The sequence below is a fragment of the Anolis sagrei genome, chromosome 2 (genome assembly GCF_037176765.1).
Source record: "Anolis sagrei isolate rAnoSag1 chromosome 2, rAnoSag1.mat, whole genome shotgun sequence".
In the NCBI taxonomy this organism is placed as follows: domain Eukaryota; kingdom Metazoa; phylum Chordata; class Lepidosauria; order Squamata; family Dactyloidae; genus Anolis; species Anolis sagrei.
In genome coordinates, this window is record NC_090022.1 from 75,374,812 (window position 1) to 75,393,441 (window position 18,630).

The 18,630-nt window shown below is 40.8% G+C and overlaps 2 protein-coding genes and 1 pseudogene across 3 annotated transcripts; all 3 read left to right on the forward strand.

Moving 5' to 3' along the window:
* Positions 1-358: 358 nt before the first annotated feature.
* LOC132769097 (epidermal differentiation-specific protein-like) lies at positions 359-10,353 on the forward strand. 2 transcript variants are annotated; one of them, XM_067463636.1, is made up of 3 exons: positions 359-1,191; positions 3,539-3,577; positions 6,512-10,353. In XM_067463636.1, exon 3 carries the CDS (start codon positions 6,585-6,587, stop codon positions 7,587-7,589), a length of 1,005 nt encoding a protein of 334 aa, XP_067319737.1. In that variant the 5' UTR covers positions 359-1,191; positions 3,539-3,577; positions 6,512-6,584; the 3' UTR covers positions 7,590-10,353. The 2 variants fall into 2 exon arrangements, with proteins under 2 accessions (XP_067319737.1, XP_060621710.1); XM_060765727.2 differs by lacking the exons at positions 359-1,191; positions 3,539-3,577 and adding an exon at positions 3,588-4,760.
* Positions 5,065-5,240, forward strand: LOC132769509 (U2 spliceosomal RNA; annotated as a pseudogene).
* A 1,159-nt stretch (positions 10,354-11,512) lies between the features above and the next one.
* Positions 11,513-13,630, forward strand: LOC132766679 (taste receptor type 2 member 9-like). Its single transcript, XM_060760998.2, has one exon. It carries the CDS (start codon positions 12,557-12,559, stop codon positions 13,457-13,459), a length of 903 nt encoding a protein of 300 aa, XP_060616981.2. The 5' UTR covers positions 11,513-12,556; the 3' UTR covers positions 13,460-13,630.
* The last annotated feature ends 5,000 nt before the right edge of the window (positions 13,631-18,630 follow it).

Below are 18,630 nucleotides of genomic sequence, written 5' to 3' on the forward strand. Positions count from 1 at the left end.
AGCTTGTCTACACCTGCTAATAGCCTGCAGTGGTCACTACTAGATATCTACATAACATCCATGGACTTTCAGTTCTTAATGCAGGGTAAACCAGGTTTAATTAGTTTCTCCTATTCTAAGGAAAGTAAGTAATTCTCTGGAATTTACTTTAGCCAAAATGTGGCTAGCATGACCAAGTCCAATACATACTTATCCACTGTCCACGTGGGCCTCCACCGATTAGATTAAGCACATGTTACCTTTGTTCCTGCCCAATAGCATGTAGATATCTCTGGACTGGCCTCAAAATAAGTAGTCAGTGCAGACAAGCCCCATATTAAGTATCATTTATTTATTTATTTATTTATTTATTTATTTATTTATTGTGTCAAGCGAATTGAGAATACAATTATAATATATAGAAACCACAGAGTTAAAAACTGGTGACACTATGCTAAATTTCCTTTGACCAGAATCTGGCCACTTGAAGTGCCTCTGGTGTTGCTATAAGAAGGTCCTCCGTTGTGCATTGTGGCGGGACTCAGACTCCATTGTAGTAAGTGGTCTGTGGTTTGCTCTTCTCCACACTCGCATGTCGTGGGCTCCACTTTGTAGCCCCATTTCTGAAGATTAGCTCTTCATCTTGTGGTGCCAGAGCACGGTCTTAGTCTGGTCTCTCGCTTGTTGATGTGTTCCTGCAAGTATCTCTAGATCTTAGGAAGCTATTTCTTAATTTAAGCTGTTGGCATGCTAGCTGATATGTGAATAGAGGATGGGCTGAGATGTCACTGCCAAAGAGCATCCCCACAAAGTAGTCCTATTTTCAAAGTGTGAAAATGACTTTTAAGTAAAAGCAGATGTGACATTTCATATGTTCACTTTGGGATTCTGGTTCTCAGAAACTATTAAGTCATGTTTAAAGGGAAATGAAACATTGAAATGAAATGTACTTATGGAATGTTATGAACATTTTCCTCATGGGACTCATAAACAGCTTGAGATGCTATTTATCATGAGAGTCTGCAACCAAAATATGTGAGTCTTTGTTTTCCACTGAAGCAATCATATTAGGCACACTTTCTGATGGAGGAAGAACTACCATCAATTGTTTAGTCTGCCTGAAAAATGAATGCGAAACTTTGTATACACAAGAAATGGCCATTTTTATTTGCTTTATAAGATTCCAGATTCAGTCTCTCTCCGGTGGAAAAGGTAAATATCAGCCTGAAACCTTGAAGATATGCTAAAAAAGAGACCAGATAGTTGCGGACTAGATGAATCCATGATATCACTCAACCTATAGCCGGTTTACAGCTTTGCACTTCAGCTTTTCTTTTTCTTCAGTTTGTGCTTAGTTTCAACGCATTCTTAATAATTTAATCAGTTGTCTGTCTTGTGATTTCAGTAATAGTGATTGCTCAGAAGTAGAAGATAAAGTGCTGATCCCATTCAGTGTGGTGATCATACTCTTAACAACTATCTTATGGTAATCTAATCTCAAACGTGTAAATTACTCAGCATTTCTTTAAGTGCTAACAGAATATTGAGACTGTTGCATATAAGTTTGTAGCAGCCCTATGTTGATATGATGAGGGTTGGAGGTTGATGGATGGAGTGTGTTAGTATTTGTACTATTACTGCAACTGAAGAAAGAAAAGCCTTCCAGCTGGAACCAACTGCTTTGTATCTGCTGTTTTGGTTCCTGTGGAGACCACTTCATTAACAGAAGGTATTTGGCTCCTTAACAAGAGTGAAAAGTCCCTTCCGCTACACAACAGGGAATTTCATGCTGTTTTGAAACCCTGACAAGATGCCCATACTGCTCCTACACTTTTTAATGCCAGAATCCACCCTGAATTTTCTACTGTTGTTTACACCTACGGCTGTTCTAGTTCTCAGGCTGATGAACAGCTATAACACTATAGTGACCAGGCAATTGTTCTGAATATATTGAATAACTAGGCACCCCCTGCCACGTGTTGCTGTGGCCTAGTCTGTGTATATGTGTTTTGTGTGTGTATATGTGTGTATATATTTGTGTATATGTGTATATATGTGATTTTGCGCATGCATTGTAATATTTTTTATTTTTTTGGCTTTTTAAGCATTTTCTGTGTTTTTCAGTGTTTTTATGAATGATGATCACTCATTGGCCTGATAGGTGTATTGTGTCCAAATTTGGTGTCTATTCGTCCAGTGGTTTTTGAGTTACGTTAATCCCACAAGCTAACATTACATTTTTATTTATATAGATAAACACAGTCATTTTACATTCAATTTAAGTTTCTATGTCAACATGATTTGACTCTTTACTGTCCAACACATAAACATTTGTAGTTGCAGTTTGTCTATTTTAAAATAACACCAACTAGTCTTGATGCCACCTGTCAGGGGTGCTTTGAATGCGATTTTCCTTCTTCTAGGCAAGGGATTAGACAGGATGGCCCATGAGGTCTCTTCCAACAATAGGTTGATTTATACTTGATTATAGAAAAAACAAACCAAAGACCACCTATTACAATGCAGCCTGAGCCCCGCCACATGCATAATGGAGGACCTCCTTATAGCAACACCAGAGGCACTCCAAGTGGCCAGCTACTGGTCAAAGGACATTTAATAGAATGCCAAATTTTTAAACTCTGTGGTTTTTAAAAAATACATTACAACTGTACCCTTGGTTTGCTTCTGATACGATAAATAAATAGAAAAAACAAACCTAGATAAAATTTAGAAGATTATAAAATGAAACGAGGTATGAAATAAAGAGAAGTATCTAACTCTGGTTTATAATTTTGTAATCTGGCACAGAGTTCTGGTTGACATGCAGTGCAACAACAACAACAACATCCAATATGTTCTCTGAGCGTTCTAAAGAGTTTGTATCCAGAATTTATCACATCCCACTCATTTTCTCTATTCCTCTAAAATCAAGCCCATCTTCCATATGTCTCCAATAAGCATATTTTCTCATATAGTGTTATTGTATGTTCTCCTCTCCCACTAAAATTGCATTGTGTGTAAAAACACTATTCAAGCAGAATTGCTATCTCACCTTCAGAACCATTGCATGATTGCAGCATCTGTTTATGCTAAAAACGTTTTGCAGGATTTTGGACTTCCCACCCACTACCTCTCCCAAGACATTATCCCCCTTTTATTGTTTAGGTCATACACACAGAGAGAAATGCCCCTTTCCAGCAACAGAAGACACCATGGTTTGCAGAATTAAAGCGTTATAACGCTATCCTTTCATCCAAATAATTCAATCCCATCAAGCAGTGGGGGCTGTCCAAGAGCCACTGGATCTAACATTTGCCCTTCCATCCCAAAACCCAGTTAACAGAACTTTCCCTGAGCTTTAGAGGAAAGGCCGACTTTTGGCACTAAGCAGCATTCTTTGAGAGCTGCCAATGCCATTCATATTACTGTTTCCACACCCAAAGGATGTCAACTAGACTGCCCTTGGTTGCTCATAATCAAAGTGAAAGCACAATTGAACATTTACAAAGGAAATTATATTGCAACATAAGCAAAAATAATGTCATTGATTTTTTTTCAGTTAGATAAAAGAATAACAACAGAAGAGCGACATCAAGTGGTAAGTTGCAACCGAAGGTGCTATTATCCTGATGCAGTTCCACTTTACCTGCCTTGCATGATGAGGCTCTTATAATTCTGCCAGCTTTCCTCTATGGATTTGTTTTTAAACTGTTCTGCCCCCTGCTTAATATTAAACGCCATCTTAGTTTAACTGAAACCCATCTCGTTTAAATATCCTCAAGACACTGGATCCGGTCTGAATGTTGAAACTATGCAAAGTCAGCCCTGCTTGGATGGGAGACCAGCAACGAATACCAGGTGCTACAGGCCAGAATTCAGAAGAAGGAACATCTCTGAAGTGTTACTGCCTAAAGAAAAATATTAAAATCCATAGGGTTGCCAGAAGTTGACAAATGACTTCAAGGTGTACACACACACGCATACACACCCATTCTCTTTTACATGCCAGATTCTCTGAATGTTCCTCAGTATTTAAAAAAAAAATCCAAAAACCACATCCTGATACCACCATTTCATTCATACCTAAAGATCCCTCTGCTCCACCTAACTATCCCTGGACATGTAATGAGACAGATAAAGCAATTTTGGGGAATCTGGGTTTAACCTTCCCATCTAGCAACATAATGTTTATTTATTTTATGATCTCAAAACTGCATTTCCCCATGTCATGGGTACTTACATTCACCATGGCTGACTTCTCTCCAGCATCCTATCTAGACACAAAAGCATGACTGACAAGAGACTAGGTCATCCTGTATAATGCCTAATGTTAGAGACCAACCAAGATTAAAGCACTATCAAGTTCCACTAACCTCAGGGAGTGAAAAAAGCCATAAGCTTTCAACCCTTTTGAATGGGTCAAAAGACATTAGGGAAAAGAACAATAGAAAGATGATAGGAGTTCACAGTGAGCTTTTTAAATGGAATAATCTCTGCCTTTAAGTTTCTCATTTAGACTGGAGAGAGAAAAAAATCCAAGAACTGGGGCAAAGTTTTGGCTAAAATATCGCTTCTGGACAGCTTTTTGGGTCAGAGCGGCTTGAAGTTCTTCCATCTGCATTCTTCAGCTTGGCTCCACTCACCATAGCTAGTTCCAGTTCTCAAAAACATTCTAATTGGTTTCATATTTATTCAGTTTTTGCCTTATATATAGCTAGTAAGAGCCTAAGGGAACTCACATCTGCTAACAGACTGGATGTTTGCTTTCATCATCTAACAAGGTAGGTAGAGGCTCCTTACATATATATGAAGTATTAGCTATTTGTCATGGGAACTCTTAAGGTTCAGTAATAGCATTTAATTCAGAACAAAAAGCAAAGCAGAGCGTAAAGGGCAAAATCTGAGGCAAAGACTTCAGCTGTTGAGGGAACTAGTCCTTGCTCAGACTATATATCAACAACTAAGGTTTTAAAAACATCCTGTAGGCAGGCTAGTAATATGGTCTGATAATCATATGTCTATGTTAATGGATGCCTACTGGAAGGAGAGAACTGGGCTCCAATGCAATATATGTCATCCAATAGGACCATTTCCCCATTTGGCTAAGATCAAGTGTAGTATCTGTTCTTATCAGTTTAATATCTGATATATTCTCTATTTGAGGATTTTGGGACCTGGAAGATGGAATAGGGGCTTGCTCCATCCACTCCACACATCAACTTCATATTGCAGTGCCTACTTCGAACTAGGAATTGGGTTCTTGGGCTCCAGAATGAATGACTCAATGCAATGGAAGCCTAGAAATTGTAGACTGGTCGGACACCAGCATTCTTTGACAGTGAATTATAAAGACCTTATAACTCCCCTGACTCCATAGCTTTGAGCCATGCCAATTAAAGTGGTGTCAAACTGCATTAATTCTACACTTTTGATGTGCCCCTTAGTTAAACTTTTGTTATGAAGGAGGGAATTAATTACAAGTAATTCATTTGTAGCTGCTACTTCCAAATTCTAGGGAGGAATCTATTGAATATTTTGTGTTCATGTACCTGTCTTCAAGTTACCTGTTGACTTGAGGGCACTTACCCATGCACAACCCCATGAATTTCATAGGGTTTTCTGTTCTACACATGTCTTCTGTAATTGTAAAGTGGCTGTAATGGAGACATTTTCATATTTTAATTCTGAGTGCTTGTTTATTATATAAATCTAACTTTAAATCAATGCAACCAATATCCTTTGATAAACGTGCTCTGCTGGGTAAATTCAATGATGTGCTTTTACGTTCTAAAACTTTTCCTGAAACAGGAATAGGCTGGAGGTATGTCTTGTGGAAAGAACAACCCTATTCATGTTTATTCTGAATTGTTCTGCTATGTTCAAGAAGATTTACTATCCCTAGTAAAAGGGATAGCATTGTATCATTTCAACAAGATTCTGCATGTATAAGTCTCCTTGAATTCAAGGAGACTTAAACATACAGAATAATGTTCCTTGAATTCAAGGAGACTTGTTCCCAGATCAGTTAGCTTCCATATCTGAAATCAGTAGGGTAAAATTAGGGTTGCCAGCCCCTGAGATGAAAAAAAAAGTGATATTGGGGATGACTTGCAAGAAGAAGCTAGAGTGGTTTTAAGTGGTAAAAACAAGAAAGGAGTCTTATCAAATGTGTAGTTCTGAGGCCAGAGACCAGAAAAAAAGTCTTTTAATGTGGTTTTTGGACTAGTTCCTTTCCCAAAGAGTCTTGCTCAGATGCTGAGCAGTTGCCATTTGAATTTCCCACAATTCCATAAGAAGAGGGTTGAGGAAGAGGTGGGAACTGACTCATAAGCAACAGATTGCTCAAATCAGTGTTGCCACCCCCTTGGTGACTGGCGGTTCTGTGTACTTCTAAGTAAACAAACATGGTTAGGCTGCCACTGTTTTAGTAAACAGCGTTATTTGGAGCTGGGGGTTCTATTTCTGTTCACATTGCTACATTGGATTTTGTTCTAGTGTATATTTTTCTGTGTCTCTTTCCACTTCATGGCAGCACGTGAGCATCTGCAAACAAACAGGTCACCTTCGGAGATGAACAGGGATCTCCTCTCTCCATCCTTCCAAAGATGAATAAAATAATTGTTTATGAACACGAAGACTTCAATGGACTTCGTAAAGAATTCATTTCAGATGCTCCTGACCTACGAAGTGTGGATTTTGGAAAATGTATTTCATCCCTGAAGGTGATTGGGCAACCTTGGCTGGCCTTCCGTGATCCCAACTACCAAGGGCCACCTGCTACATTTGAGGAAGGGGAGTACAAGCACATCCCCTTAAATAATCAAATTTCTTCTCTCCGGCTAGTGACTGAAGATTTGGAAAATCCTCAGATCACACTCTATCAGAATAAAAAATATGAAGGGGAGAGCAAAATTATAACAGAGGCAACCAACCTGACTTACGGATATTTCAATAACAAGGCATCTTCCCATATTGTCCAGAGAGGGGCCTGGCTACTCTATGAAAATGCTGATCGAAATGGCTGGTTCTGTATAGCTCGGGAAGGGACAAAAAATCCTGATTATGGTCCAATATTCAATTTCCATGATAAGTGTTCCTACGTGTATCCTCTTAAAGCCGGACGGCCTGTTATCACCACCAAGATCTTGTGGGATCACAAGAAGGTAGAAAGCGAGGGTGAAGTGGTGATTGATGAATTTAGTGGCATTAATGCCACAGATTATGAGCAAACATTCACCACCAGCAACAGCAGGGTCTATGAAGCAGCCACGAGCCACAGTTTTAAATTTTTGGTGCCCGACTTGCACATAGATGAGAAGTTCAACATAACCATAGATCCAAGCACAACCATCACTGTAGAGAAAGGAAAACCAGAGTCTACTTTCACTGTAGACAAAGTTGAGGTTACAGTGCCGGTCAAGATCCCACCACATTCAGAACTGAATGTCCAGGTGATGAGGAAGCTAGTCACCGCCTCCGCTCCTGTGGAAGTGAGCATTACCAGGAATGGGAAGAGAAAGACAGAGATTGGAGAGTATCGAAGTGTGTCAGGACGTAGCATCAGTACCAAGTATGCTGTTAAGCCAATTGAGATGAAAAAACAAACATAGACTCAACATGCAGTAACAGCCATCATATTCACAGAAGATACAATTCGTTTTTTAGCTAAAAAAGGAAATACACTCCTGGCTGGACTGAATGTTGTTTAATTACATGATTTACAGTCCCAGCATATTATACAGTTGCATTGGAGGACCTAGAGATTCCTAGACCTCTCTTCAGGAATTTTCTAGATCCTCCAATACAACTCTGTTGTAACTTCAGGACCATAGAATTGCCTGGAAGACCAAGTAAATCCCTAGAAGAACCATTTCCCCCTAGGTGCAAGTAAGTGAAATCGCAAATATGAGTTACAGCATTATAGGGTCTTGCTGTACTGTCATGTCAGTCTTTCATCTTTGTTAATAATAATAATAATAATAATAATAATAATAATAATAATACTTTATTTATATCCCGCTACCATCTCCCCATGGGACTTGATGCTGCTTACATGAGACCGAGCCCAAATACAACAATACAAGCAATAATAACAACAATACAAGCAATTAAAATCAAACATAGACAATAAAACAATAACGTAAGCATTAACAATAAGACAACACACTACAAACTACTGTTTGTAGTTGAGCATTCAAAATTGTTACCATACTAATACCAAAGTGCATTTATCTACATTTAATCCATGATCCCCAGATATATACTCTACTCTGAACTTGTGAAAGTTTTATCTCTTGAAATGTGTCAATTGTAAATATTGGACTCCAGACTTTAGCTTAAATGTGGACTCGCCAATAAAGCAACCAAGAGCCACTTTGGGCCAGATGAAGGCTATGTGTGTCCCCAAGTGGGAATGCCAAGTTTTTCAAACAGCAACATATAGGTACTGCCATATTTGTTGTTGGGACAGTTCACAAATAGCTCATATACATGAGGCAAGCCTATATAAAGTCTTCTTCAAACCTTGTGAGATAAAATGCTCTCGTGAAAGTTTCAGGCTCCAAAATATTAGAGATTTTCTGGGAGCCTGGAATATTCTGGGGGAGGAAGGGGGCAGCTATCCTTTTCTGACGCCTGACACGTCTATATGGGATTTCTCCATATATGACATGCCTCGATCAGCTGCACCCATAGAACTTAGAAAAGGAATAACAGACCTGAGGTGTGCCCACAACCAATGGACCCACATGGCATTTGGTATGCATTCGAGGTCAATTTGCAGCATACCAAATATTTGCAGGCTGTTCTGCTGTGAGTGTAGCTGATGGATGTTCTTGTTCTCACCAGATCAAAGCATATGGGGTTTGGGGTAGCTTTGCCTCAAAGCCATGCAAGATGCAACACAGCTGGCCTCCTAATTCACCCAACAGCTTTGCACACTGGCAGAGAGCCTGCTGAGAGGATATTACAGAAATGCATTCTGGCAAGCACACCTTTACTAGTTTTATATCCCCCCCTCTTTATGCTGTTTGAACCTTTTCTGATTAATACAATGGATTGAAAAAAGTACTCTATATGTGAGTATGTCAAATGTCTAAATTTCAGTATTAGCCAAGGGGAGAAATTGGTATCATTTGCATTCTTCTTGTGCTCCAAATTGATCCATAAAAGTGAAAGAACACATTCAGGGAATGATAACTGTATGACTTTATGTATATTTGCTGTGTTTCCAATCCAAGCCTGTTTGCTCTGCTTATTCTGGTACAGAAGAGAAAGAAATCGTAATGTATTACATCCCATCAGGAAAAAAAGCCTGTATCACAAGCCATACACTACACAGAGCACCACATACCCTGTAGCCTCCATTTAGCCTACAAACCTGACATTGTCCCAACTATTTATATGAGGAAACCTTTATTAGGATTGTTGGGACATGGAAAGAGGTACCTTCCTTACATCCTGTTGAAAACCATCCTTTGGCTGGCATCCTGTTAGTGTCATAGGTAAGCATATGTAATTTTTTGACATTATTACAAGTATTGTATATATATGTAACTATTTTTCCACAGTAGAGAATATACACAATCTTGTGTGGTTCTTAAGGTGTCATTCTAAATTGGCTAGTCAAATAACAGTTGGCCTCCACATTTGTAGATTTGACTTTTTAAGATTTTATTATTTGCTGACTTCATGAATAAGTTATCTCTAGGAATCTCTAGGTCCTCCAGTGCAACTCTGTGGTCAACTTTCACTTCAGCAGTCAGGTTAGAGGACCAAGACATTCCTAGAGAGATGTTCTCTCAGTTTGAAAAAAAAAACTTTAACCCCCCCCCCCCCACACACACACACACTTTCCATTTTTGAAAGGGTCTGTTCTCCGTAGTCCTGTGAAAGTTAAAGGCTTATGGTATTAATAAGACAGAGAAACAATATTACTAAAGAATTGATATGTGGGTTTTCTGCAAGGTCTTGTTCTTATGCCTCTATCTCTTATGAGAGCTAGTGTTACTTGTAAATAATCTTAAATTTGGTTATCCTGAACAGAAAGAAGGAAATAGATGTTGGGGCTGTTGGAGCATGTAAAAATCAGTTGGTGAGTGTGCTAACTGAAAAATGCAAAGCCATGCCCGAGAGGCTAGCTGAGCCTGGGAGTTTTGGCAACAGTTACATGTTTAGGTTTTCTGTGCAGGGAGCTTACCAAGTTAGTTTATAATTTCTGCTTCTGGACTGCTGAAAGAAAGTCCTTCACATGGACACCTAAGGATCATTTTAATCTCTCTCAAAAGGACATTGTGTGAGTCAATGCAACTGTTCACATGACTGTATATGTTTTGTTCTGCATAACAAAGAGTAAACACCTTGTTCTTTACTGTTCATCTGCGTGGCATTTTTCTCTCTCTAGCAACACAGTGTGTGGATTGATAAAGACATGAACTACATGTGATTTTCATTCTACCTCTTGGGCTACCCCTTACTAGAAGTATAATAGGATAGTGTAATTATTGTCAAAATTATGGATAATGGATGAGCTTTGATTCAGCATATTTGCTAGAACACAGACCCTCTCCATACAATTAAAACAGAAGCAAACAATGTAAACAAGAAGCATCCTATTTTTATTAACCTTACCTGTCTCTTCAGGATGGACTCAAGCACACCATGGCTGTCTATTTTGCTCCCTGAATTTGAAAACTAAGCAGCTCTTGATGGAATTTATTCCACGAATGAGTGTGCTTTTGGAGAATAACACTATCCCTATCACATCCACAGAGCCAGTGTTCAAACCAGAATGTCATCCGTTTTCTCATTACTCCCTGGCAATGCACTTAAAAAGATTATCACATTTAAAGCTATACTTGTTGAACATTCAGAGGGATATGCTTCTGAATACACTTGTATAAGATTTCTGCATGGCAGATTAATTTTTCATGGTTAATAATTATTTTGGTGTTTCTAACAATGGAAATCAGGAGGTTTGGGATCAAATGTATATTTGTTGTTAGGTGGATGAATGAACATTCCCAGAGACTGTGAAGAACAGTGAAAAACCGTTTTTTTTCAATGGAAAAGGCAATGAAGATATGGGAGGTGATACATATGGTAAAATTATTGACATGAATAAGACTCCAGAAAAGACAATTGATTTATGGAATACTGAGGTTTTCCTATATATTGTAGTGATTCCAAGCAATATCAATTATGTATAAGCTTTAGAACATAAATATACAATTTCCCAAAGCCCAGATGCCACACATCAGTTGCCATATGAACAGAGGCTGATTTACACTGCTAAATAATGCAAACCTCTCCTGATTTAATCTTGCCAAGAAAACTTCATGATAAGGTCCTTATTAGTTGGAATCAGCTTGAACAACATATAGTCAAAGGCTTTCACTGGGTTGTTGTAGGTTACTTGGGTTGTATGGCCATGTTATAGAAGCAATCTCTCATGACATTTCGCCTGCATCTGTGGCAAGCATCCTCAGAGGTTGTGAGGATGCTTGCCACAGATGCTGGTGAAACGTCAGGAGAGAATGCTTCCAGAACATGGCCATACAACTCGATAAACCTACAACAACCCAACCCAACTAAATCTATAACAGCACATCTGTATTTGGAATAATTATTAAAGACTGTTTGCCTCTTTTTTTGGAAATAATAATAACATTCTCATATACCACTTTCCCATTAATCTAAATTTGCACTTTGTTCCACAGAGTCAGATATTCCCCAATGGGAACAAACATGGTTGCATTGCTCTTGAACAACTCCAGTGCAAAGCTCACTTCCTTTAGATGTAAACGCTTCACAATATTCCAACAGGGTATACAGCTCCATAGACACAATGCAGGAATTATATTTGTTTCCGAAATCATGTCAGTGTAATATTCTCCTTCAATCACAGGAATGCAAATGAAGAATGGATATGTTTACCATGGTGCTAATGTCAGAAACACATATTTGAATTTCCCTTTCTATAAACAACAATAAACAAATCAATGCCCCTTTTCAAACAGTAAAGAAACAAGAAAGGATCATAAATTCACACATTGACATTGATTAAGATCATGGGACTTTATAGCTTGGAGAAACAAAATACATACTTTGCAGAGATTTTAAGCCACCTGGAGTGAAAAATCAGATGGAAACTTATTTTTCTTTTCAGGGGTTTTAGGCAAGGTAGTTTGGAACCGCAAGGGCTTTGTGCCACTTTCAGGCAACACTTTGCCCATTCCTGCTTTACACAGAGAGTAATATTACATACGTCTGTGTCAAACCTTATTCACACAGCTACTAAAAGTTGAGCATCATGCCTGAATGTTAGAAAGTCCTTGGAAAGGACCTTCCATCTAATATTTATCAAAATAATAGTTCCAGACAAAAGCATTATGGAAATTGGAGATATATGAGTCCTGTTTATTTGCATAGACTGAATATACTGTTCATTAGATAATTCTCAGTGCATCAAAACCTACACCGCTGATCTGCTCTTTGCATTTGCCATCTCATCCCAGAAACTTTCTTCAAGCAACTGATACTCACTATTAAAAAAAGCAGGATTTTCTAGTCTACAGATATGTTGTCTGTCAAGTTCCTTGCCTTTCTGGTAGCTCTGGTTGACTTGGTCACTGCTGGGCTCATCTCCAATGGCTTCATACTCAAAGTGATTGTTGTTGAATGGGCTTCAAGCAGGAGCCTTGCCTCCAATGAGCAACTCCTTCTGAGTCTGGGGATATCCAACATCTGTATTGCAACTGCTTTGGCTGCAGCTTTGCTGAAGAACTACTTTGTGATCAGCAACAATGTCGTGCTACAAGTAATGTACACCTTTGTTAGTGTTTTAACATTTTTCAGATTCTGGAACACTGCCTGGATCTCTTTCTTCCACTGCATCAAGATCGTGAACAGTTCTTGCTCTTTTTTCCTTTGGTGCAAGCTGAGGATATCATGGCTAATACCCCGGCTTCTTTTGGGGTCTTTAGCTGTGTCCTTAGCTGTTTTTATTTTTGCCTTCCAGAATACTTTTATATATCACCTAAGCAACGGAACTACAAAGGGGATTGACATGAGTCAAGTTCAAATAGCTCATGCTGATTCTTTTAAATCCTTTTTTATGTTGTTTGGCTCTGCTTGTCCCCTTCTTGTGGTTTTACTTTGCTCCATCCTAGTTGTTGCCTCACTCTTGAGACACAACTGCCGAATGACAGGCAAAGGAAACAATCTGACGAGCCTTCAAACAAAAGTTCATATCAAGGCAGCTGGGACAATCCTCTCCCTCTTACTTCTTTATGTTATATTTTACACTGCACAGATTGTGTTATTGGTGAAAGATTTAAGAGGATTCAAATGGACCTTGGTTATACTAATAAAGCTGACGAATGGCTCTATGCAAGCAGTCATCCTCATACTGGGCAACTCCAAATTGAAGCAGGCAGCTACGGAGATGCTTCAAAGACCAACATTCTGGAGGACTAAATGAGCTTTTATACTGGGTGGGAATGTAGTATATTCAACTAGCCTGTGTTTGAAGAAAGTCCACACCAACAGAATAATTAATCCTTACTTCGATTCTGGTCCTGTTGGAATACATGGTGTTCATTGTCAATTTTCGTTATTATGGGTGTATTGTTATCATGTTCAGGCATTGAATGTTTTCCTTTTATGTTTGGAATCTGCCCTAAGTTTCTCTGGGGAGATAGGGCAGAATATAAATAAAGTTTTGTTATTATTATTCATTTGCTTTTGAAAGGAAAGTACTTCTTCTTTAAATATTTAATGCAGCATTTAAACACCTACTACAGTTTCCAGGAAAATTGTTTTTTTAAATATGTGGCCTGCATCCTGAATTGAGATCAGGTTGGAATTGAGGGTGGGTAGTAGATTTGTGAGATAGGTTGACTGGTGATTACCTAGGCCCAGAAAGCATGGCATTGACTTGGTGTATACATACATACACTGAATAATTACAAGTTGTTATTATTCAGTGTATGCATGTATGCAGATTTCCACATATTTGAAGATCTGTGTGGACACCTCTGTTTCAGAAGTTCTACAAGTCTTCAGATATTTTATTAAATGTTATTGAATACAGTAGACCATCCACATTTGTAGGAATAGGGGGTCCTGGCTGGGTCTCTGAGATGGAGGGAGGGAGCAAGACAGTGAGATGGAAGAGGCTGTGAGCTTTCACCCTCTTGTCTTGGCAAAGTTACAGGAGACAAGTGGATCAGTGGAGAAGGCAAATGAAAGGAGTGAGTTCGCTGTTTCCAGGTTGGGGGTTTGTAGGAGACAGCATTCAAGGGGGGATGGAGGACTTCCTGGCCTGTGGCAATGGAAGCAGCTCCTCTTAAGTCTTGAGCTTCTGCAGAGCAATGCAAGACAAGCCTCAAAGAGAGTAAGATGGGCTGCTGGGGAATCAGAATAAAGGTAAAAAGAGGAGAGGAAAATGGAGGAGGAGCATCCAAATGTGCAGTAGCTGTGAAGGTGGACTGGGGACAGTTTCAATGGTTTCCTTCGACAAGTTTGTTTTTAGATAAGCTCTCACAAGGATTGAGCTGGGTGTCACAAACAGATGCCCTGTTTCATTGATCACCCTCAACCTAATTTTGATAGGCACTCTCCCACAACCTGATATGAAAATCAGGGGAGAGAGGAGCAACATCATAGACATTTGTCTGTGAAGCCTGGGTAATAGAGAGGATTGGGCTAGGTAGCAACAAAACTCGAGGACTGCTTTGTTCCAATGATAATTCTACATGTAGAAGTGAGAAATGAATTTCTCCAAAAACTCATTGGTAAATCAGAAAGCAAGACCTAAGCTCTCTCCTCCGCCCCTTTCCCTATGTTGCGCCCTCATCTGCCCCGGAGACCATGCAACATCTGACCAGCCTCCTCTTGCTTCCCCATCCCATTCCCTTCCTCCCTCTCACCCAAAGTGAGTGAGGAAAAAATTAATTCCTTGTCATGTCCTCTGTGAAATGCACACCTATGGGTTTTCCTGTGTGCCTGCGCAGCAATCCGGAACATTATAGAGATTTAATGAATTTTTAAATGATTTTTTTAGACAATATAGGCCCCCCCATTCCTCCCCCCCCCCCCCCCCGGTATATAAGCCACTAGGCATGGCTTGGCCGCTAGTTCCCTTTTCCGCGCCAAACTAGCAGCATCTCTTGTGCTTTACTGGACTTCCATATCGATTACCTACCTTCTCCAATCCTGACCACAGACCGGCTGACGACTCTCTTCTCTCAGGCAGGCTAGAATGTCTTCCCTTTATTTTAAAAACTGCTCAGCTTGTGGAGCTAATCTCCCAGAAGCTGATAGGCATACTAAATGCCTTCTTTGTTTGGGGGAATCCCATAACTTACAAACTTGTGAAATATGCCTGAGCTTCACTACCAGAGCTCACAAAGGCAGGGACGCCCAACTGAAAGCCCTCCTATATAAGCGTGCTTTAGCACCCCAACCGGCTCCCATCCCAGCCAATCCTCCCCTTTACAACAACTTCCTCAGCCTCCCTTCCCATGTGCTGGGGATAGGCGTAACTCTCCCTTGGCAAGTGTTTCCTCAGCGGAGCTGCCAAAAAAGAAACAAAAAACATCCAAACAGACCACGAGGTCTTCAAAATCTAAAGAAAAATCAAATAGTCAAAAAAAGGGACAGCAACTCACTGGTGTTCAGCCCTTGAGTCCTTCTACACTGGAACCGATGCCCCAACCTCACGGTTCCACGCTCCAACTCTAGGAGCCTCTGCCCACCTTACTTGAAATGGAGGATCCCCCCCCCAACTTCCCCCCCTCAAGCTTTTAGATCCTCACATTGTGTTGGAAGCCCATCGCACTGCCGACCCTTCGGTCTCTCCTCCTCCTCTTCCCCCCTCCCAATCATCCCCACTTCCTTCTCCAAACATGCCTGAGTCTCTGGTACCGCGGGAGACTCCTCCCCCTGCTCAATCCATGCCTCCTGCGCAGCCCTCTCGTTCCCCTGAGTCAGATTATCCCCCAACTCCCTCCCTTCACCCCTCCAAAAAGACCCGCTCTCTCTCCCCAGAACATTATAACCTAATCATCTTTATTCCCCCCACCATACCCCATATACCCTTTCTTTTACCCTCCTCCTCCCGATCATACCAAAGGATTCAATGCCCCCCACCCACCTGATCCTAGATATCCACAGCCACCCTGTGCACCTCCTACTGCCACACTCTCTCAGCCTTTAGAACAACATACTGATGCAAATCTTCAACCACCCCTCTTGGATCCACCCCTCTCACACCAACCAGACTCAGAAACTATTGATTTGGAGTCCACAGATGATACACCTATCCCTGAGGACCCCCACCCAGACCCTGATCCCTCCCCTCAATAATTAGAAGACTTTAAAAAATTCTCAGCCCTTTTAATAAGACTCTCCAGAACCTTGAATCTCTCCACACCTGAACCAACAGATACAGTTTCAGATCCATGCTTCACCTCTGTAGAACAACAAACACCACTGTGTTGCCCACTTTGCCTTACTTACTTAAAATCCTTAAAAATACAGGAGTTGCTCCAGCTATGGTTCCAGCAACCCCCAAAAGAGCAGAGAACTTGTACCGTATTGATCTTTCCTCAGCTTCATGGCTATCTAAGATGCCTAAAGCAAACTCTGTAGTAACTGATGCCCAACCAAAACCTGTACAAACCAAACTTCTCCTTCTGACAAAGAAGGGAAAAAATGGATTCCATGGCAAGAAAATTCTATTCCTCAGCATGCCTTTTTGCACGCATGGCTCACTATGGAGTTTATATGAGTGTTTACCAGACCTTCTTGTGGAACAAAATTTCCCCTTATCTAGACTTACTACCTCCATCTGAACAACCTCTAGCTAAAGCTTTTAAACAAGAAGCTTTACTCTTATCACACCTACAAAAAGACCTTGCAAAGCATACAGCCGATACTTCAGGCAAGCTTATAGCAGGCTTGGTGGCCCTTCGCAGGCATGCTTGGCTTAGGGCTGCAATTCTCTCACAGTCTCAGAGAACACTTATTGAAGACCTCCCTATGGATGAGGGAGGGTTATTTAACCCTGAAACTGACTCACAACTAGAGCACTCACACAAGATGAAACAGTCTATAAGTATGACCAACAGCCATACACCTACCAATGCCAACGTTGGGGCTCCTATTACTACCTACCCCAATACTACAACAGACCTTTCAACACCTCCTTCTATAGAGGTTGGCAGAGACCATATGCTCCAATCTACAGCTGCGAAACATCCCCCGCTTCCCTCCAGAGGTCAGTACTGTGGTACAAGACCCACAAACAACAACAAACATCATTTTTAGCAAGACCTTCCCTTCCCTCCCCTCCCCCTACCTACCACACTACATCTTACATACCTAGACAGACTACATCATTTTCTACCAGTTTGGCTATCTATCACAACAGACACCTGGGTACTGGATATCATCGACAGGGGATATGCGATAGAATTTGACACCTACCCTCCTGTAGGGCATGTCCTCCTTACCCAACCTTCCCAAGCTGTCTGGGAAGAAATAAATTCTCTGCTTCACAAAGGAGCTATCTCTCCCACCCCCTGCCAAGAAGCCAACACCTGCTTCTTCTCCCGATACTTTTTCGTAGACAAAAGAGATGGAGGACTACGTCCCATTCTTGATCTTCGCAGACTCAGCACCTTCATCACACCACGCAAATTCTGCATGGTCACTCTCCCTAACATACTTCCCTTCATTCCAGAAGGATCCTGGTTAGCAATGGCGAATTTGAAAGATGCTTATTTTCACATCTCAATTAGACAATCACACCGCAGATTCCTCACCTTTGCAATACAACATAACCATTTTTCATTAAACTCCCTTCCGTTTGGCCTATCAACAGCTCCCAGGGTGTTTACAAAATGCATGGCAGTTATAGCAGCATATCTCAGCCAACAGGGGATTACGGTCTTCCCATATCTTGATGATTGGTTACTGTGTTCTTCCTCCAAATCACAATTGAATAGTGACATTCACTACACCTTATCTCTCCTACAGGAACTTGGTCTGGTCATAAATCAAGAAAAATCTCTTCTCCGTCCAACACAATTCATCCAGTTTATAGGAACCATCATAGACTCTACACTACAGAGAGCCTCCCTCCCAGAAGACCGCTTCTCCAACCTCTGATGAGCCATCCTCGACCTCCAACGATCCCAGCAAGCCTCAGCCTGGGCCATCCAATCTATCCTTGGCCATATGTTTTCTACCACAAACGTCACTCCATACGACTGCCTTCAGATGAGACCCCTTCAAAACTGGTTCATCAGATCATTCGACCCCCTTTGCGACCCTCAGTTGCAAACCCTACATCTGCCCCTCAGTGTCCTCCAATCCCTCACATGGTGAACAAAGGAGTACAATGTTCAATCGGGAATGCCATTCAACCAACCCCGCCCCTCCATGTCCCTCACAACAGATGCCTCCAACTCAGGTTGGGGCACACACCTCAAAGGTTTCAAAGTCAGCGGCCATTGGTCCCCTCATGACTGCCTTTTCCACATCAATGCTCTCAAGCTGATGGTGATAGAGAAAGCCCTTTGGGCCTTCGTCCGCATTATATCCAACTGCATGATCCCAATTGTGACAGACAACACGGCAGTCAAA